Raw genomic sequence first — 22,198 nt, forward strand, 5'->3', positions numbered from 1 at the left:
CTTAAAGTCAGCAAAGAGGCACAGAAAAGAAGACCAGACACCAGCGAGGGAGGATAAGAAGGACAGACGCAACAACATTGTCATCCCCTATGTAGCCGGTGTATCAGAGAAACTCAGGAGAGTTTTCTCCAAGCATGACATCCCGGTGCATTTCAGACCCAGCAACACGCTCAGACAAAAACTGGTTCACCCGAAAGACAAAACGCCAAAACACAAACTTAACAATGTGGTGTATGCTGTACAGTGCAGCGAGGAATGCTCAGACCTCTACATTGGAGAGACCAAACAGCCACTTCACAAGCGCATGGCACAACACAGAAGAGCCACCTCCACAGGACAAGACTCAGCAGTCCATCTGCATCTTAAGGATAAAGGACACTCTTTCGAGGATGCCAACGTTCACATTTTGGACAGAGAGGACAGATGGTTTGAAAGAGGAGTGAAAGAAGCCATCTATGTCCACTGTGAGCGGCCATCTTTGAACAGAGGCGGTGGTTTACGACACCAACTCTCTGCCATCTATAATCCAGTTTTGAGATCCCTTCCCAGACGCCTTAACGCCCACTCACATCCTGGGCCATCTGACCTCAGGAATTCGCATGATAAGGTGGGGCCAGGTTTCACAATGAACACACCCGAAACTCTGGCCTATTGGGACCCACACCCAGTTTCACACCTTGGCTCAGGCGATTAGAGGATCATCAGGGGGTCCTTTTGTCCCTCTGTGGGGGGTTACTCCCACTAGGTTTATATCTGGGACTCTCCACCATTTGACCTTAGAACTGAAGAAGCTTCTCGGATGAGAGGTGAAACGTCTTCAAGCAACTTAAAGAAGTCCAGACGCTTTTCTTTGCAAGCTCCTTTGACTACGATGACCTGGATGACTGAGAACCTTCACAGACCTATTAGGACTGTCGGCCAAAGAAAAATAAGAGCATCTGCCGTTTTAGCAAATGGCCCAAAATGATTGTTGGTCAAATTAATGTTGGGAATCATTTTGGTGACCATAGGAATTATTAATGCTGACCATGAGGGGCTGTTTCATACTGATGGTCTTGTGTTTCTTTGGTTTGTTTTAATCATAGCGATTGCCTCTAAAAAATTTGGGGGGTTTTAAGTATTATATTTGACTTAAGGCAAATAAGCCACTAAGTCTAATGTTAGCCAACAGCTTGGAAAACATCAGACTTACTGGCTTATTGGCTCACTAGTCATTGTGCAGTTCATCAATAAGGTAGTCTCGAAGCTGAAGGATAGGTTTTATGATGGTTTTAATCCTTGTCAGCATCTTTATATTTTGACAGACAGACAGACAGACAGACAGACAGACAGACAGACAGACAGATAGATAGATAGATAGATGCCACTTGTCATCAGTTACATAACTAAATTCATTATGTAGGCTGGATATGATCAGCAGTAGTTTCTGTGCCTTCTACATCCTACTCTCCACCTTTTGGCCTCAGTCCAGGCCAATTACCCCAAAGCTTTGCTCTCTTTGCTAGCTTGGCTCCTCTCCTCAATGTTCATTCTTCTGTAGTTTCCCTCCCTTCCATTCCAGACTAGATATAGGGCAATAATAGAGTGCCGACTGGGGAGTGGGGAACGCAGGCATGGGTTAATCTGTTGACCCCTAGTCGTTGTATACTATAGACTTACCTCAACATGTTTCTCTGAAGTCTAGACCTCAGCTATTACTCTAACCTATCTGAAAGAGAATGTTTCTTAATCCCGCTCAAAGTGTAGGTCAAGGTTCACAGTGTTCTTACTTGTGAATGTAGGATTTCAGAAAAAGGGAAAATAGCATTTATCATGTCATATAGTTAAAGGAAGTTAGTTTAATCATGCAAAAGCTAATGAAAAGCAATCATGTCTCAAAATGTAAAAAGAAGAATAAAGTAAAGTAAAAGAAGTAATAGTTGGTAAGCTACAAAAACTATGACTGATTTATATTATTAGGACAAAACCGGGGGATTAGCTACAACAAATTTCTGGCCAGAACTTCAAATAGTATTTCAGACAGATCTGTTTCATTTTTACTGAATAGACCTTAAAGTAAATCCAGTATACATTTGTTTGTAATCTGCCAAAACTGGAGTAATGTTAGCCTTGAAACCAAATAAATTCAAGAGCTCATTTTTTATTTTTCTCTAGGCCCTCTCCTTCAGACACAACACTGATGTGTGCCACAAAACACCCTGCCATATGTGCAAAAGGCTTCAGTATCAACTATGGTGAAGTGTAACCACACCTGTAAATGTTTAGCTCTCGCTGTCATTGCCACCAAAAGAGTCCCTCTAAGTGTGCGTACTGCAGCAGGTGCTTCCGACCATCCACACAGGTGCAGACTGAACGATCAGTTTTCTGCATGGAAATAGCAAAAGAGCATCCTAAACAAATGCTTTAATGTCTTAATGCTATTGCAAATAACAAACATAGCATTAAATTTGACACAGGAGGCATGCACAGTCCAATCGTGTGAGTGTCTCTCGTTCAGAGTTGTGCCATACTGAAAGCGATACATGTTAAATGTTGTGGTGCTTAAGATTTCAATAACAAGTTTTAGTTAAATGTGACCTGTCTATGATGCTAGCATGTTCAAATTTAATTTTTGAATACAGGTCATTTAATGCAGGCCAGTTGTTGACTGAATTCTTACATGTATGAATTTGGTACACGCAGTTCACTGATGGGGAAATGTTAAAATGAAATTTTAAAAATTTCCCCAAAGCGGGCTAACAGGGACATTAGTAGTGTACGTGCCTTAAACTAGAGCTGGGATGTCGAGTCGTTTTACATCGAATGCCACATACAGCTTACATTAATCTCAAATGGACCAGACTAGTCAAACTCTCCTATCTCAGTATAAGCACGTTAAAATACACATTAGATGTCTCAGATATCTCAGTATAAGAAAAAGAAGTGCAATTTCAACAGTGCGACTTAGTTTTTCTACATTATGAAAAATACTGCTGTAGTAAAGGAAAGAAACCTATGGTGCATTATGTAAAACTTGTTAAAACCAATAAATAAATGTGTCCCAAAAAAATGAAACAAATCTGTCAGCATGACTTAAATTCTACGACCTAAATTGTGTAATATAATTCAAAATGAAAATTTTTCTTAATTCACAATTTAACTTTTTTTTAACTGGAGCCATTGTAAAAACAAATCAATAAAAACTCCATAAATTTCTATAGTCAATAGTAAAAAAAAACTTTACTGTATCTATTATTTTACTGTTGTATGGAAACGTCTTTATTAGCAGGAAAAGCTGTAAAACCTCTGAAACTACAGGTAAAAATTGAAAAGCGATGCCGTCCTTTATATTTTCTAAAGCTGTCCAGTGTGCTAGTCTTTTCCAGGCCAATTCTAGTGCCCTGGGCCTTATTTTTGACCACCCTGGCACGCAGCATAATGGTGTGCTGATGTGTAGTACTCATTTTTGTCAGATGTTTTTGATTTGGTTGCGGCTGGATTATATTTTATCTGTTCAGCATTATTCGATTTTTGATCATTCCCTCACATTAACCTGTTTAACCTGCAGTGTGCGACATCACAGATGACCTGCTGTGGTGGCCGCTGTTAAAAGTGTTAAAGTGCTCCATGTTAACACGGCGTAATTGAATTAGTCCTAGGTATGTTTCCCATTCATTCATTGATCTCATTTAGTCTTGTCTCCTCCATTGTTTGCCTTCAGCTGAACAGATTGCTGTAATAACATTCACATTTATAAAGTGCTACTTACCAGAGATTTCAAAAGGGCTATTCACGTCTCATATAACACATCATCGGCGCCAAGGATCACACTGAAAGTGTAAAGGCATTAGCTTCTCTGAGTGAGACTTGAGCATCTGATCTGAGAGAGGGAGATACCAGGCAGTGCGGGGCTGGAGCAAGAGAACATTAAAAGTGAAGAGGTGAGGGCCATTGGGTGTACTTTTGTTTGTGCTCTCCATCTGCTGGGTGTAATTAGCAGGGTGTCGGAGAGAGAGAGGGAGAGAGAGACAGAAAGAGAAAGTGTCACAGAAAAGTGTGAGAGAGGTGTGAAAGTTAACGAGAAGGACAGTAATTTGAAAAGGAATAGAGGGAATAAGAAAATATTAGAAGAGGACTCAAGTGGGCCTCGGTCTAATATTTTAACCTGTTTAATTGAAGTGAATGGATAACACCAGGCACACTTGAACTTGTTAATGAGAACAGTGCAGCGTTCATAATTTGAAATGCTCCTCTCTGAAGGAGTGCATGGAGTATGACAAAGTTAATGCAATTTATCAACCCATGCAAAAAGGGGTGACTGCAGTCAATCTGTATTGTAAGCCTATTATGTTACAGTTTAAGAAATTCTTATAAGAATTATAAGATTCTATTAATACCAAATTATACATCCAAATATGTTCTTGAAGTTCATCTGTGGGTTTTAGTTTCTAAGTAAAGATTGTTTTAAATTCAAACTTAAAAACATTTGATGTCCTACATCCCATCCTTTCTTACTAGCATGCGTCGTCTTTGATGCTTTTATCGCGACTTAACTGCCAATCAGCAGCACAAATGATACAGGAGACCCATGGTGCACGCACAAATGGTTTTATGCCTGCATATGAGAATTCACAGACAAACAAAACAGTAGCCCATTTATTTAATTTTTAAAAAAGTCTCCGTGACACTAACAGTGATAATAAAAAAAGATCTTTCCGATATCAGCCACGATGCTTGTAGTTCCCGGGATGTGTAACTATGCTTGCAGTCAGTTACTGACAGCATTATCACTACATAAATTACAGATGAACTCAATAAAGAAGTGAAAAAGGGAAGGGGAGTGTGACAGAAATAAAGCGGGTTTAGGAGAAGCAGCTTGTGGACAGGTTGGAGGAGGTCAGCCAGCCTAAGGGAGGTACAGAGATAAAAGACAGCACAGTGAATGCAGTATCCATATTACATGAAATAGAGACTTGCACATGGCTCATCCACCACCTTCCCTTCCAAAGGATTCTTGTTGTATCCCAGGAGACATGTTGAATTATCAACTATGCAGGTTTTGTTTCTCTCTCTGACTTTCTTTGGTCTCCCTCTCTCCCTCTCTCTCTCACTCCATCTAGGAAACACAAACAGTGTTTTTGCCCTGGACTACATCAGTGGATCCCTGACAGTGAATGGGCAGCTGGACAGAGAAAACCCCCTCTACTCAGCAGGATTCTCTCTGACTGTCAGGGTGAGCTGCCGAATGTGGGGGGAGTTATTGTGTGGAGGGACTGTCGTAGGCTAGAGAAGAGACTGAAAGGCTGCTTCACCGCTGGATTAAGAGAGAACTTTGATATGAAAGTGTATTCTATATAGTCTCCAAAGACCAACTAAACAGATCTCTTAGACTGGATATACAGTCTGTCGCTTATGCAGGAAATCAGTTAGAACTAGATATGTATGATGTGCGTGCAGTATATCTTTAGATGCTTTGTCAATATGCTTCTGCACAAATGAGACTCTGACAAACTCAAGTGCTTTTATTGGGCTCATTAGTGGCCATATTCATGCTTGCGATTCTGTGATAATGTCCCCTCCAGAGGCTCGTGCTGAATGAGCAGATATTAGAACAAGGGGAGCAGAGAACAAGAAAGAGGAAGAGGATTTAGAGTCCTCCTTAATGCTGAGGCCTCCTTTGTTCCTCCATTTTTTCCCCTTTTCTCTTGTTTGAAGTAGGTGTGATCTCTGAATCCCTCTATCCCTCCATGAGCCAAGTCTGTCTCGCTTGGCTTTTTAGCATGTCACTCCTTCCCTCTCGCCCCCCCCTTGTCCCCCCACCTCCCAACCCGGAGCCTTGCCACCTTGTCCAGTCCTCCACTTTTGTTGTCATTATTTCTTCTCCTCCACCATTGTACACCGAGTGGTTCCCACAGGGTGTGAGGGCGCGTGAAATGGATTTCCAAGTCCTGCTGAAAGCGGAAAGATTTGTGAACAAAGGCCTCATTTTTCTGTGTAGTTACAATATTCCATTCGTGATCTTGATAGCTTGACAAGTCAAATCTGCCACACCTTAAGAGAAATGGCCTCTCTGGCGTTTGTGCATTTACTGATTTGGCTGCAATTATTGGTAATAAAAAGCAGGTCGCGTGACATTTTTATACGAGAGACCATTGAGATACATTTGGCTCTGAGGTTTAATACAAAAAGAGATTCTGGCAAACATATTCCAGGCTCAGGCTTGTCTTTTTAATTGAAATCAATAATTACTAACCAGAAAAGTAGAATGAGCAAAAAGGCTGGAAAAGAAAAAAATGTCACCCAAAAATTTATTTATAAGATATGGATTTTTCTCCCTCCTCTCTAAATTTTCTCTCCTCTTCTTGTGCTTTCTTAGCCGGTGCTGCTATTGATTGGAGTGTGCCGTAGTAATACAACTAATTTCTCAACTTCAGGCAGCTTAGATAGCACTGAGCACGTGGAGGTGGAGGTCAAATTATTCTGGAGCACTGTTACGAAAGAGGCTAAACTATCTGATTATCCAGACTAGCATGTTGTTTCTGCTTCTCCTCCTATTGCCTGTGACACTCGTTCGTCAATAAAAGACAGTGGTTGCCCCTTTCTATCATTCCCTCCTATTTTTTTCATTTCAGAGGGCAGCCATCTTCAATAACTGAGGCAGGCAAAAACAGAGTGTGTGTAATTGTGTCTCCTCAATTGGACTTCTTTCACCTAAATCTCATTGTGTGTTCATGCGTATGAGTGTGTATGTGTGGATGTACATGTGCTGGCCTTCTCTTGGCCTCACTTTGAGCCTATTTCTGTGATTGCTTTTAGGCCGTCTGTCTACCTTTTGATCCAATAAATGAACAGCTGTAAATACCGAGTGAGATTGCGTGCTGACCGTCTCCATCCAGAATGACATTTTCAGTCCAATCAAATGGATCGCTCTCTCTCACTCTCGCTATGTCTCTCTCTCTCTTTTTTCTGTGTCCCTCTCTCTTTCTCTCTCTGATGAACATTTCCTGCTCTGGCTTCCTGTTAGGCCACCGAGCTGAATGATGACCGCAGTCCATCTAGGGCAACTGTGGTGACCACCTTCACCATCCTGTTAATTGACAAGAATGACAACGCCCCGAAGTTCAACAGTTCTGAATATCGGGTCCGCATCACCGAACTGGCACAGGTGGGCTTTGCCCTGCCCCTCTTCATCCAGGCAGAAGATAAGGACGAGGTGGGTAGATCACATCTTAATGGTTTCCACTATTCACAACATTTGTATGCCCCTGTGCTGACAACAGCTGTAGTGGGAGGCATTACGTTTTTGGCTTCTCTATTCTCATCAACACCTTTCTTTTAATTACACAAGAACATTTGATCAGACTCAGGAATGAATGCAATATGTCCGGAACATCTGAAGTGACTTTCATGGCATCTGTTGCAAATATTCTCATGTCAGTGATTGAATTTAGCGGTTACAAAACCAGTTTTTGCCCACAACTGAAGACTTCTTAGATCAGTGCTGGCAAAACTTTACACGTCAAAAGTCCTGGTGCACAAAATAGGCAGACAATAACACAATCAAACATTAAAGTATTTCCAGTGACAACTTCAGTGACCTTTCAAAATTATGTCCAAAAAGGAGTAGTAAACAATTTCTGATGAATAACTGCAAATATTCAACACACTTTTTTGCCCCAAGTCCTCATCTAGCAATCCTCAGGGCTGTGAGCCAGGCTCATCTAGGGGTGGCCAGTTAGCCGGTGAAATTTCCCCCTTTAGTAATGCTGATGGCTTACCCACCTGTGGTGATAGCCCTGGGTGGATTATGATCAATCGACCATTTCTTGTAAACCTGGTGGGGCTTTTGTCAGAAATGTGGTAATTAATCAAAATGCTACAAGTGAGTATTTATCTATTCATATCATTACTGAACTGCAATAATTTGAATAATGGACACAGTGTGACATCTTCAAGCTAAAAATTTATAGAAAATAAGCAAAGATAGACGAAATCTGTTGTTTGTTTTGTTAGAAATCTTTTAATTTAATTTTGGGGAAACATGAAATGTCTAACTGGATAAAATCATGAAATCATGCAACAAAGACAAAGCATGTCTTTAGGCATTCATCAGTGCCATAACTGAGGAAAATAGGTAAATGTGACAGTATATTTCTTGTTTGGTAAGATACAGACATACTAAAATATTATCATTGATCTTTTGTAAGTTGTCTTTGCATGTGGGATACTGATTAGTTCAATCCTGGCATGCTTTTAAAGATTATATCAGATAAAAGATGCTGTCTTTACCACATTCTAATATTCTGTCTGCCTTAGACCTTTAATTTTGCTACATAGTTCTATTGTACAGTACAGTATGCTAGTGTAAAAGAGAACAAGAGTAAATCAGGATGTGACAAAATGTTAGATGTATTTTTGCATTCCTGCATCATACAAGCAGATCCAATATTCAGTATGAAGAGAATGTGATTAGTGCAATAAATAAACCTGATTGGAACACGCAGAATTGATAGTTCAAAGTTTGTTTTTATCAGATTTCAGACTTTTTACTTTCAGTTGGAATAGATCGGCACTAACAAGCTAACAAGATACATTTTAATCTATCTTGTTATCTTGTTTATAAATGCACAGCCAAAAAAGAACATCAGCCACTCTGTGAAACTATATTTCACTATGTCATGTGGATTGTGTGGATTGTCAGCAGGAGTGTGCTACAGCCTCCTTTGGTTTGCCCGCCACTTCCCATTTACTGTATCTATCAGCCTACTGTGGTGACACGCAGTCACATACACTCAGACACCAAAATATACACAGAAGTCAAACATTTTAGGCTTGCTCTGTCTCACTCGTTTTCTCTCTCCCTCGCTCACATATGCACACGCTCGCTCACACCAGCGCATTGGACTCGACTACAATTTAATTTGCTCTGGAAGAGATGGGATAGAGCATCAAATTATACCTAACGAGGAAAATCAATCACCTAGGGTGCAGATAAGCTGAAAACTAGTCAACTCTGATTGATTCAGGCGCAGCAGCCGCCAGGGTGGAATTTGACAGATAACTGTGAGTCAAGTGGATAGAAAAGAAGGTAGAGAATAAAGAGAAACAGACTTGCGGAGGGGAGAGGAGAGGAGCAAAATCATAAGTCGTAGTAATTGGTGGAGCAGGAAGAAAACAGTCAGGAGAGGAATACAGCACTTGAAAGGAGAGATAGCAGGAATATTTAGCAGCAGGTCTGTTTATCCATTCTAGGGATGGCGTGTTTGCTTCTGCCTGTGTTCCAGCAGCAAGCAGAGAAGAGAGCACTGCAAGCGTGTTGCTGCACGCAGGTGGGGTGACGACCCAGACACCTTGGCATGAGATAAGAGGTCTCTCTGTAGGTTAGCAACCAACATTTTACCACCACCAATATCAGCGTTCGCTCAGGGGAGGCTTCCAGACACCTAACATATCTGGGCTAAGATTGCTTATTGCAAATGGGGGAATGGCTCCGAGACGGTTTTAATTTACTAGATTCGCCGTAGATGCTGCATTCGAAAGCACTTACCAGAATCGGCGCATTAGCAGCCCCAGCTCACTGTTAAGTCATCATCATGCAACAAAACAAAAGACATCAAAAAGAGCTTAAAAAGCAAAGTGTCACATGGAAAAAATATAAAGAGAAAATGCAGAAAACGTATTCCGGGGCATTTTAAACTCTACCAGTCTTGCATTGTTACTCTGCTGTGATAGAGCCACGAGTACATCAATTGCAAGGAGTAAAGCCCACGAGGTGTTTTTTGTCTTGCAGTTTTTTATTGCTTTTTTGATCTTTTAAACCTGCATGTCATTGCCGATACACACAAACTCATTCACACTCCACTACACCTGCTCTGTAATCTCACTCCTTCCATGTGTAAGGGATTATAGGCAGACATTTCTTTTCTTAGACTATGACACAAGTGGTAGTTACCTCTCTGCCTGTCGCTGCCTTCATATCCTCTTCTACTTGGCTAGCATCTTTAAAAACTTTTTGCTGCTGGAGCTTGTCACTAAACTTTGTGGCAGTTGCATCTGACAGGATGCTTTTATTGGGGGCTTCTAAAGGCAGAAGCAAATGGACGGGCAATTACGTTTATGGGCAGTTTGAGGTGACATCCCTGCATATTGGATGGTCTTTTAAATAGGAGTCATCAGCCACAATGGTTCTCCCACAGACGAAAACAAAAACAAGGGGGCTATTTCAACTGGCAGCATAATGCCAATTGACCACGCCACCCGTCTTCCTCTGTCTGCCACAATGGCTACATGATTGGCTGCCCTGAAGCTTTATACATCAAGACAGGAAGGACCTAGAGATGGGGTTTTTTCTCCCGCTCAAGAAAGCCACAGGTATTTCAGAGATGTGATGTCACTGGTTTATATTTACCCATAATGCATCTGCACGTTGGGATTTATCTGAGGAAAAAGAAGTGGAGAAGGAAAAGATGAGTTGGGGTTTTTTTTCCCTCCATTATTCCAAATTTCATATATATACTTTTTCATTACACATAACTGCAATGACACAAAACATAGTATTTCTAAATCAGTCTTCATGTTCACATAATCTACATAATCATAAACATTGTGCTGGCAACTTACGCTGCAGTGAGCTAGAAAGCAAACACAAACGAATGTAGCTGGATTGAGGTAGATAGTCATGGTTGTCACCAGGGATCACGTCAACCCCTTTTCCTCTCTCATAAAACACACAATGTGCGCAAAGCATATGGTTTTCTTCTCTGGCTAGGTATTCATGCAGTCTGACTTACTCTTAGAGCTCTGTGGGAAATAAATGGGGAATAAATTCTGTGTATCACTTAAACTGTGACCCAAGTTTTACAGACGGAGAAGTGATGAATCTGTGGTATGGGCTATGATTTGATTCTTATGTCTGATCACAGTTGGACCTTTCAGTGTTACTGTTATTAATATTCTGGCTTGTCACTTTGTTCTTTTTGTACAAAGTGCACTCCTCCACGCCAAATGCATCCTGAAGGAATTTTCGAGTTGGCTTGTTCCGTCTCGATTTAACATTTTCTTCACTGGTGCATTGTTTGGTGTGCCTTTTTATAACTGCTTCATTATGAGCGTTCAACATATTTCACAGTTGTTCTCAGAAAAGAAACATCCTGCTCAAGACTGACAATAAAAAAGCTGCTGCCTACATGCTGATCCTGGTTTTGAAGATCATTTATTATTGTTAATTAAATACAACTCAAAATTAAAACTAGGTGGGGGGACTTTCAAGAAAATAAATGAACTAACTGAAATAATATTGTGTGCTCAGAAAACTAACTAATAAAATACCAGAAATATGAAATATGTTCATATCAAAGTGACCCTGTTGAGGCTGTGTTTGTATTTGGCTATGTAGATTTATATATGATATATGATATATGATCATAATAACCAGAAAAAAAACTAATTAGAAAATATAAAACTCTAATAATCTATTATTTTAAAGTACGAACACAAACATGTGACATATTGAAAGAAAAGTTTGGAATAAAATAAAATAAGATAAGATAAGAAAACCTTTATTAGTCCCACCCATGGGAAATTTGTTGTGTTACAGCAGAAAGTGGACAGTGCAAAGTTACAGTAGCAAAAATTAAGAAAAACACTGGAATACGATAAGATAAGAAGAATAAGATACTATATACAACAGAATAAAATACAGCGTTGTCAGAAAAAGAGAATAACCCTTCCACATCATTCATGCATTTGTACAGGTATAAATTACAAGTATCTCGTGTCCTGTCATCAGCGATACATTAATCTTTAGTATAGCTGCAATTTTATCATTTTACCAGCAAAGACAGAGAAATATTTAAATGAAAACACATGAATATCATACAGTTATTACACTGTTGTTAGTACATGTTATTACCTAACACTACTAGACTATGTGCAGGCTTTTGATATACATCATTCTAGGTACAACAGCCATAAATGCGTGAAAAATATGTATGCTGTCTATCTATCCTGTCGAGATAGATAGACATGTTTTTTCCCCCTATAATTAAATGTGATTAGACTCAGTATATATTGCCACCTGACTGTGCTCCATCTTTTAAAAACACAATTTTCTTGCTCTTATTCTATCCTCTCTCTTATCCTTCCTATGGCAGGGGGTGCACAGCATGTTCCAAGTGTTTCTGACAGGAAACAATTCAGAATACTTCACCATCTCCCCCACAGCGGTGCAAGGGCGTGCCGACATCAGGATGAGGGTTGCCATGCCGCTGGACTACGAACAGATTCGCAGCTTCAGTTTTTCAGTAAGTTTTTCAACTTAGTTTGAGTAGTTGTGCCCTGTAGATTTACCTGAGAAACCTGCATCACCCCAACAAAGCATAGCTGTTGGTTTTTTTGATAATATCTATTAAAAAGCCTAAAGTAGCTTAAAGATTTATAATCAATGGAAATGAACTGTGGACCAAGCCAGAGCTGTGAAAAAGAAAATCCGAATGTAACTTCATTATGTTTCTTGAAAAGTGTTTTAATTTGTTTGGACACAAGGCACAGTTAGACTGGAGCAATATCTCTTTCTAAACAGCACCGAGTTGTTTGAACAGTGAAATTGCTATTTTGTCACCTCAGTTTAACCCCGAGTTGTTTATAGAATCAGAGTAGCACACTGTAAATCTTAAATAAATTATTTCAGTAGCAAATTCAGATTACACTTTTTAGAATGCAACCAACAGCCTCCATGCATAATAATCTGTTGTTTTTTCCTTTAATCATTCTTTATATCTGAGGAAACATTCATGTGTCTGTGTGTATTCATTGCTTCTGTTCCTTGCTCTCTCTCTCTCAGCTTTATGCAAATGAATCCATGTCGGATCATGTGGGATTTGCTCGCATCTTTATTGAACTAATCAATGAGAATGATAACCGCCCCATCTTCAGCAGACCCCTCTACAACATCAGCCTCCCTGAAAACACACCACCTGGTACATCGCTGCTGCGCATCCTGGTGAGTTTCTAAGTGAACCGCTGTGTGGTGTTTACACAGCTGGGAACGTGATAAATTACTCACAGAGTGGGGATTTATTCCTGGAGAGAAACTTAACATGGCTCCAAACAGATTACAATAAAACCTGGCTTGTACTAGTAACTTTTACAGGGCTTGCTTTATTGGGGATGAAATCTTGAAGTGTTTGTTTAGCCCACGTGACCCGGTACTCTCTTGAGACTTTCCCGTACGAGTAAGAATTTAATGTGACCCAAGCAAGGCAGTGCCTGAAACTGAAAAACACAAATGAAAAACGCAGTTACCTTCTCATCTACTATACTGGGCCACAGTTAACCAAATTACTGACAGCACAGTGGTTTAGGGAGAGAACAGTAGTGTGGTTAGTCCATATCATTGTTTGGGCCAGATAAAATTACCTTCAGAATTAAGATTTAAAGTTTCATATTACGCTAAACTTCTTTGATCTGTAACAAATTGAAGCATATTGTAGAAATGCCAGTTCTAATTGGATTGTTGTTATCAGAGGAGGTTAAGGTGTATTGCTTTTCATATTGTATTGAAATTACAGATGTCAATAATAATGGCATGACTCCATACAAAATAATGCAATTTAAGAATTGAGTTTAGGATATTTTTTTTATCATATGTTGCATTATTTATTTCCTCCATGTCTATCATTGTTATGTAGTTTCACATAGCTTGAAGTAGCTTTGTAGCTGCTCCACCTCATGATCTCAGGGTCCCACCATTTAGCACCTGCAGCCACTGCTTTAATCAGATGAGGAAACAAAAAAACAAAAGCATCTCTGACTGTCTCCTCATAAGTCTGCATTATTATTCATTACTAGTCATCGCTGTGATGAACGCCCACAATCCACTAGAAACATGTGCCAAAAACCACAGTGTGAAAATCAATAGTGTTTATAGACCAGTTGTTCATGAAACGGAGATTGCAGGGCCGTCTAATACCCAATAAGTATAGCTGGTGTTGGCCTCGTGCTGCAGCATGTGGTTTGCCTTGGAATCCTGATATCTGGCTGTGGGGAGTGAGTGGACTGTAAACAGAATGAAATGTGACGGCTTCAGTGAGGAATATACACTGGCATGACTGACAGAACTCGTATACCCTGTTAGATAAAGGTTTCGATTGTCTGACCTGTTATCAAACACACACAAAACTGCACTGATATAGACATTAGTCCTCTGAGATTGAGACGTAACATGCATTTTAAAGAGGCGTTTAATATAGTACACATTTCTAGGTGGGTTTTGAGACTGAGAAATAACAGACACATACACACCTACAGGGTACAGTATATACAGTATTTAATATTAAAGCTGTGGAGCTTATACTTTTGACGTCAGATGAAAGTCCATGACTGTCTGTACTCTTTGACCTTCTTTGGTCTTCACATGGTGCTTGGAAAGTATTTTCTGTTTCAGTTGGGATTCTTTCTTTTTTCTGCACTATGAAATTTTCTTTGCAAAGATGCAGATGGCGTCTCCTGTCTCTACAGAAATGAAAGAGCACTTGTCTCTGGCAAGAGAGGAATCCATTTGGTGCAGGTGTCCAACTCCAGGAAAAGGCAAACAGCTCCAGACTTGAATATTCCCACTGACATGTTGCAGCTCCTCTAAAATCTCTAGTCATCTATACGCTTTCATGTTTAGAGACTTCTACACATAGTCTGATGTCAGTAATACTACTTGATGGCCATTACAGTGCTTTTGCTGACTGGAATCGTGTTTTCTTCATCTTGCAAATTCTGTATCTGTGGTGAAGTTTGTGCTCTTTTGCTCTGTGGGGCCAAGGCTAAGTGGTAACTTTCCACTTGCTTTATTAATGATATTGCCACCTAGGTTTTAAAGAGCCGGGGAAATCTTGTTTCTAAGTTATTAGTTTTTGTTTTGATTCCACAAGGGAAGGCAATGCAACCTAGCCCAAGGACAGAGACTGGAGCAAGGATGTGTTTGGAAAAAAACACATTTTAATTTCCCTTTCGATAATAAAAGGAAAACAATCTGTAAATAGAAGGTAACCTGACTCGATAAAAGTCAATAAAAGTGACTAAAAAGAGTAAAACAGTTGAGCATTAAAATACTAAAGGAAAAGAAACTTAACTTGTCAAAAAAACTTTATTCATAAGATATACACCGGTACATTAAAACAAATGAAATAAAATAAACTACACCAGCCTGACAAACATGCTGTTACAGCATAGTCCAGTCTGTGTTACTCTGTCCAAGATTTCAGATCAAAGCATGATCCTTTCCCATCCCCATATCAAACAGCCTGCCACAGACAGCAAACACACCTCTTCCCTCAACACTGTGCCTCCCTCCTGATACTACAACACTGGGCAGTGCTGTTGGTAAAACAGAGCTGCTGCAAACAACTCTGATACCGACACAGCTCCTAATCCCGAATGCCCCTCTGGAACTCCTGCTATCCCGACACTAGTCCAGCTGCTTTACAAAGAGTTGAAACAGGTTACTAACAGAGGTGTGCGAAGCTCTGGGCTCTGCCCTTTGGCTCCTCCAGATTTGACTATAGCATCTAGCTTTGGGTCTCGTTATGGTCGGTTAGTAATGGCAAGGTGTTTGTGGCAGCACATCTTCTACTTTGGCATCTTACGCTGGCATTCCCCATGTTCCTCTGCTTTAGGCTACTTATAATATCTCTGGGTATTGATCAGATCTCCCACCTATATCTCCATATTGCAGCTACTAAATGTTCCTCAGTGACCTGCCCCAGGCTGAAATCCTTGGCAGCTTTCTCTCACACTCTTTATTTAGGTCAATTTTACAGTCATTAAATCTGGCAGGTTATTAAAACTACACATATATCAATTAAAATCAAGACATCTAAAAACAAATAAAACCAACAACAAGCAGAAAAAAAAGCTAAAATGCTACAAGCACAAAATAAACAGGCAAAGGACATAAACCCAAATATTCTACCTTGTGACATCCCCCACCCCTTTAATGGTGGTATTTCCTAACACCTTAACCTTCATCAGCAGCTGCGCACCCTATCCCAGGTGGGGGTTGCTCTAAGGCCACGTCCACACATAGATTTGAAAATGGCGTTTTCAAAACGCTCGGCGTCCACACTAGCGTTTTCAGTCATTTTCACGGAGTTGTGCGTCCACATTCCAGTACTGCACATGCGTGAAACGCAAGAAGATTCGACCTGCCTCATTTCTGTCTGCCATTTATTAGTGATGTGCGATACCACTGATTTCCTTTCCGATCCGATACCAAGTAAAATTCAGGGTGGTATCGACAAAAATGTAATGTTTCATTGTATTTCATAATACAATATTGTGGCATGCAGAGGAATCTTAACAAAGAAGCTCACAGAGAGATTGAGCTTGCTGTTCAACCCCAAACTGGTAGGGGGAGCTCTTTATTAAAACACTTGCCGGTGCTACAATGTGTCTCAGGGGTCAACAACAGCACAACAGAACTCACTCATGGTACAGCACTCTCTCTACAAAACAACAACTGTCAGTGACTTCATAATAATGTAACCATAAACAATAAAACAAAAATATCTAAACAGCAGCACATGTCCCAAGGCATGATGGGAGAGAACTAGCTGCTCCCCCAACATGCCACACAGCCCCCACCTGAGTGGTTAGCTGTCCCCAGCAACCAGCATGTCCATAGCAAAGTCTCTGGACTCAAGGGCTGATAGGGTGCCAGGCGATCACGAAGGAGTACGACCACCCTGTTCCATTTGACCAGCCACACCCTGTAGACCACGTCGGACAGCCTCTCCAGAACAGTGCAGGGTCCAACCCACTGGCTCATCAGTTTGGGGGAAAGCCCTTTCTTCCTTTCCGGGCTGTAGACCCACACATGCTGACCTGGCGAGAGTCCTTCCCCCTTGCAGCAGCTATCAGAAGCTCGCTTCTGCTGGGAGCCTGCGTCTCGGAGAGCCTGCCTGGTCAACTGGTGCACCTCCCATAGCCGGGCCAGGAGGTTGTGGAGGTAGTCCAACCCGGGGTCCCCGCACACTGGTCAGGGACTGCATAATAGGCCTCAGGCCACTTAGTGAAGTAGTCCATGGCAACCAGGATGTAGCGCTTCCCCTGGCCAGTGGTGGGGAAGGGTCCCAGGATGTCGACTCCGACCCACTCCATGGGAGCCCCCACCTGATACTGCTGCAAGGGGGCATGAGAGTGTTGGGAAGGCCCTTTCTGAGACGTGCAGGCATCACAGATGGACATGGAGCTCTACATCCTGGCGACACCTGGGCCAGTAGAACCGAGACCGAAGTCGCCGCAGAGTCTTGGTAACTCCAAAGTGTCCTGCCCCCGCCACACCATGAACCAGCTGGAGGACCCTGGACCGCAACTGTTGAGGTACCAAGAGCTGGAAGACCTCATGGTGACCCCCGGGAGCCTGCCAGCGGTGATAGAGGAGGCCGTTCCGGCTTGTGAGGTTAGCCCATTGGGAGTAGAAAGCCTTGGTCTTGAGGTCCAGTGCAGATACTTCTGGCCATGATGGTCTCTGACCGGCCCCAATCCAACACTGAACCTGTGAAAGGGCAGGGTCTTGGTTCTGGTCATGTTGCAGCTGTTTGGGATCCATGGCCTCCAGACCCTCAGTGTGCCCTGCAGCGGACTGGACCTGAAGACTGCTACAGTGCCCACCTGGAACAGAGTCATTCTCATGGCCACCCTGTGGTGACGCTATCACTAAAGTCATGCCCTCCTGGTCCTCCAGGTGTTGGCAGTACCTGCACTGTTCTTCCTCACAAGGGCGTCGGGAGAGGGCATCTGCATTGGTGTGGAGACGTCCCGCCCGGTAACGAACCTCAAAGTGGTAATCTTACAACGTCTCCAACCACCGGGCTAGCTGTCCCTCCGGTTCTTTAAAGCTGAGCAGCCAAGTGAGGGATGCATGGTCTATGCACAGGAGGAACTTCTTCCCGTAGAGGTAGGGTCTGAAATGGCAGAGGCCCAGGATGATGGTCAGCAGCTCTCGACAGCCCCCACGCCCGTGTTGCTGGCATCGGTGTCCACGACAAAAGGAAGATGCAGGTCTGGGTAGGCTAGCACCGGTGCCTCAACCAGTGCAGATCGGAGCCAATCAAACGCCACAGCGCAGTCCTCACTCCAGTGGAACTCTCGGCCCTCCTGTGTGAGCCAGTGCAGGGGGCTTGCAATGGTAGCAAAGTCCTTGACAAAACGCCGGTAGTATGATGCCAGGCCAAGGAAGCTCCGCAACTCAGCAGTATTGCCTGGAATGGGCCAGGCCTTCACAGCAGCCACCTTCGCAGGATCAGTGGAAACCCCAGCTCTGCTGACAATGTGACCCAAAAAAGTCGTCCCCTTTCGGAAGAGGTGGCACTTTTTGAGGTGGAGACGAAGGCCAGCCTGGCGGATAGCATGGAAAACAGCAGTCAGGTTAGCCAAAGCTTTCTCGAAGTCTGTTGCTTGGACAAGGAGGTCATCCAGGTAGACCACACAGCGGTCGTGGGGAATGTAGAACCCTCTCCATTAGGTGCTCGAATGTGGCTGGGGCATTGCAGAGGCCGAAGGGCATCACCTTAAACTGCCATAGTCCCTGACCAATGGAGAAAGCAGTCTTTGGGCGGGCCTCTGGCGTCAGCTCCACCTGCCAGTAGCCACTGCGCTAATTGAGGGAATTGAACCAGCAGGACCCAGCAATGTCGTCATGGGCATCGTCAATCCAGGGCAATGGGTAGGAGTCCTTGCATGTGATGCTGTTGAGTAGACGATAGTCAACACAAAACTGCCAGGTACCATCCTTTTTCCGAAACAGTACGGCCGGGGCTTCCCAGGGGCTGTCTGAGGGTTCGATGATGCCCACCTCTGCCATTTCCCTGATCTTCTGCTCTGCTGCGGCACGCTTGGCAAGGGGAAGGCGACGAGGGCAGAGGCAGATGGGCCGTGCATCCCCAGTGTCAATGTCATGTTGTACCAGCCTGATTTGCATGCAGTCCGCATCTTTGGCTGCAAAGATGTCGGCAAACAAGTCGAGTATCTCCCACAGCTGCCGTTGCTGATCAGCCTGGAGACCCTCGCAGCTCCTCTGGTATAAGTCCTCGACAGCTTGCTTGGTCTCTGTGGACAGTTGCTGTACTGCTGGTGAAGGAGAGGCCCTTTCCACCGCCAGCGGCGACAGGTCCTCAGGCTTCCTGACACTGGCTGAAAAAGTGGAGGCAGGCAGCGGGACTTCCTTGGTGGTGTGGAGCTTCACAGCCTCCGTGCCCAGGTAAAGGATTCCTCTGGACACGTACCCTGTGGCCTCCCATTTGGCCAGCAGGTCCAGACCACTGATGCATTGGTCCTGGATGCCGGCTAGCCAGAACTGGTGGTCCACAGTGCAGTTAGCAACAGTCGCCAGGAGGGATCTTTCCCCTTTAACTTTGGCACGCTCCCCCGTGACTGTGGTGATGTGGAGCTGAGTAGGCTACCAACCCTGCAGTCTTGGGCTGTCAGTACCAGGGAGGACTCCTGCCTGTACCAAGGAAAGCGTAGATCCAGTTTCTATCAGGGCTCTACAGGTGGTGCCAGCAAGGTCACAGTCCGGATACAGTCCCTGTGTCTGGCAAGCCAGCCAACCCGCAAGTGTGATTCGGAGGACAGATTGGTGGTGGGGGGGCAGTTCTTCCATTGTGCCACCCCGCCTTAGTTTAACGGCAGCTGGGGTGCCAGGCGTGCAATGTGGCCTTGTTCTCCACACCGATGGCAGTTGTCCCTGGATTAGCCACCTGCTGGCCTATTCCCTCGCCGAGATCGCCAGGGTGGTGTGATGGTGGTTTGGAGGGCCATCTCCTCCTGGTTGCTCCTTTTGTACTTCATTTGACACACTCGGTGACTTGTGCCAGGGCTGCGTGCACCTGAGCTGAGCACATGCTCCACTCTTTCTGCCTCAGTTAGAGCTGCTGCCAGGGTTTCCGGTGCATGCAGACGGATGTGCTCTTGTAGTCGTTTTGGCTGGAGGCCCCGAACGAAAGCCTGGAGAGCAAGCTCTTCTTGTGCTGCAGCATCAAAACCAGGGTACCGTCTTCGTGCGTAAAGACGAAGGTCGGCAGCATAGGCACCCAGACTCTCCTCTTGTCTCCGTGGGCAGCTGGCAAGTTTATCTCAGGCATCATCTGCATGTGTACGGAGGCCAAGCCTGCTCCGCATTGCTCTGGCAACAGCAGGCCAACTTAAACACTCTTCTGGCTGAAGATCTGTGCAGATCTGCAGGGCCCTGCCTTCCAAGGTGAGGGCAACCTGGACAGCTGTCTCCTCTGTTGACCATCCATTTAGCTGAGCAGCCAGCTGTACCTGGATAAGGTAGGTCTCAGGAGGCATTGGCGTTGTACCCCTCAGCTGCCAGCAATGAGGGTGTGCTGCTCCCAGGCATCACCCTGAGTGGAGGCTGGCTGGCTGCTCGTTGTCTTGGAGCCTGCAGCATGCCTTTGCAGCTCCGACAGCTTCCCAGTGGGCAGGGGTGTGAGGCTCCATCTGGTAAGCCCAACAGATCTTCCCCTGGCTGGTTTGCTGCTGCCCGGGGATCTCCCTACTTCTTTGGTTGTGCTCCATTCACTGCTTCCAGGCAGGTGATAAGCTCCTCAATCTTCCTCAGCTCCTCTTCCTCTTTCAAAATAGTGGCCATGCTCTTGGAAGCCCTCTTTTGACACCTATGTGGCATGCAGAGGAACCTTAACAAAGAAGCTCACAGAGAGATTGAACTTGCTGTTCAACCCCAAACTGGTAGGGGGAGCTCTATATTAAAACACTTGCCATTGCTACAGTGTGCCTCAGGGGTCAACAACAGCACAACAGAACTCACTCAGGGTACAGCACTCTCTCTACAAAACAACAACTGTCAGTGACTCTGCACCACAGCGTAAACACAACATTCAAGATAACAGTTAAAAGTAACGTAACCATAAACAATAAAACAAGAACATCTAAACAGCAGCACATGTCCCAAGGCATGATGGGAGAGAACTAGCTGCTCCCCCAACACGCCACAATATATAATTGTATTATGTAATTGTAGTAATAATAATATAAGTATATCGCTTCATAATGATTACAGGACATCAGACTACTGTACAGAATAATCATATAGAAATAAAAAAAAACTTGAAGTTGTGCACTGTTTGAACACGTTGCCTGCCTGCAGCATTAAAGGACTCCGCGAGAGACGCCTGTCTCGCCCTAGCAGCACCTGTCCTCCTCCTCTTCACTTCGCCTCAACATAAGCTCATCATATTCTGTGATGTGATTTACTCTGAGGTGTTTGACGAGGTTAGTGGCGTTGCCACAACACCTCACTGTCTTGCCACATGTATCGGAAACCGCGTCTTGGCTGTTTGTGGAGGTAAAATACGTCCACACATGACTCCGTTTACGCTCAGCCATTGTTCTGAGTGCACATGCCAGGGGCTGCGACACATTTATACAGCCGTATTTTGCATATGACTATGAAAGGCGTAAGAGGAAGTAGTTCCTTCAAATTTAGAAGATCCGAATGATATAGTTTCTTTCCACTGTGTTCCTGTTAATGATAAACTACAAATTTACCCCAAAGTACTAAAATATCGATATTTTAATATGAGAATCGATTCTAGAACATAAATTACTAGTATCGGAAGAATCGATATTTCAGTATCGATCCGCACACCACTTTCGTTTATTTACTTTCTGGCTCATTGAAACGTCACTGCAAAATTTTGAGGAAAAGCACCGAGTTTTTGTAAATGGACTAACAATGAGGTGGAATTGTTGCTGCGAGTAACACAAAAGTACAAAGTTGCAAAAGTGAGTGAGAATTAAGGAATTTGAAGAAAAGCTATCTGAAGCTTGTACAAACTGATATTAATCTTTAATAGGGCTGTCAAAATTGAGAGCAAACAAAATTGCTGTATAATGCCCACTGCTATCTTTGTTTAATTGGTCACATGACTGCATCACATTGCTAAAATGCGTCATCGTTTTCAAAAGTCTCCGTTTTCGCTGCCCACACTGCAACGTGTGGACGTAGCCTAAGTTTGGGCCAGTGAAATGCTGAGGTTCTCGTACCGTCTCTATGAGCTGGTTCTAGGATATAAAGATATACACGTGGGTGGGATACTGTGGGAAAAAGAGAGACATGCTTGTTAGATAGCGTTATGAGCAGAGATAAACATCTTCACGAGAAGAAGAAACTCAATAAGAGGGGGAAAAAGCCCAGCCAGTAACA

At 43.4% G+C, this 22,198-nt stretch overlaps 1 protein-coding gene across 1 annotated transcript in view; it reads left to right on the forward strand.

The window, feature by feature from the left end:
- The window catches only part of LOC146695792 (cadherin-23-like), a 63,033-nt gene that overhangs the window by 14,162 nt on the left and 26,673 nt on the right, over positions 1–22,198 (forward strand). Inside the window, exons 3-6 of the mRNA XM_085478559.1 lie at positions 5,100–5,212; positions 7,004–7,192; positions 12,132–12,281; positions 12,821–12,979. Coding sequence (XP_085334685.1) covers positions 5,100–5,212; positions 7,004–7,192; positions 12,132–12,281; positions 12,821–12,979 — 611 coding nt within the window. The remainder of the gene's footprint in view (positions 1–5,099; positions 5,213–7,003; positions 7,193–12,131; positions 12,282–12,820; positions 12,980–22,198) is intronic.

Source organism: Copadichromis virginalis, linkage group LG13, assembly GCF_057382275.1.
Source record: "Copadichromis virginalis isolate Kocher_CV1m ecotype Utaka linkage group LG13, C_Virginalis_male_GT1.1, whole genome shotgun sequence".
Lineage (NCBI taxonomy): Eukaryota > Metazoa > Chordata > Actinopteri > Cichliformes > Cichlidae > Copadichromis > Copadichromis virginalis.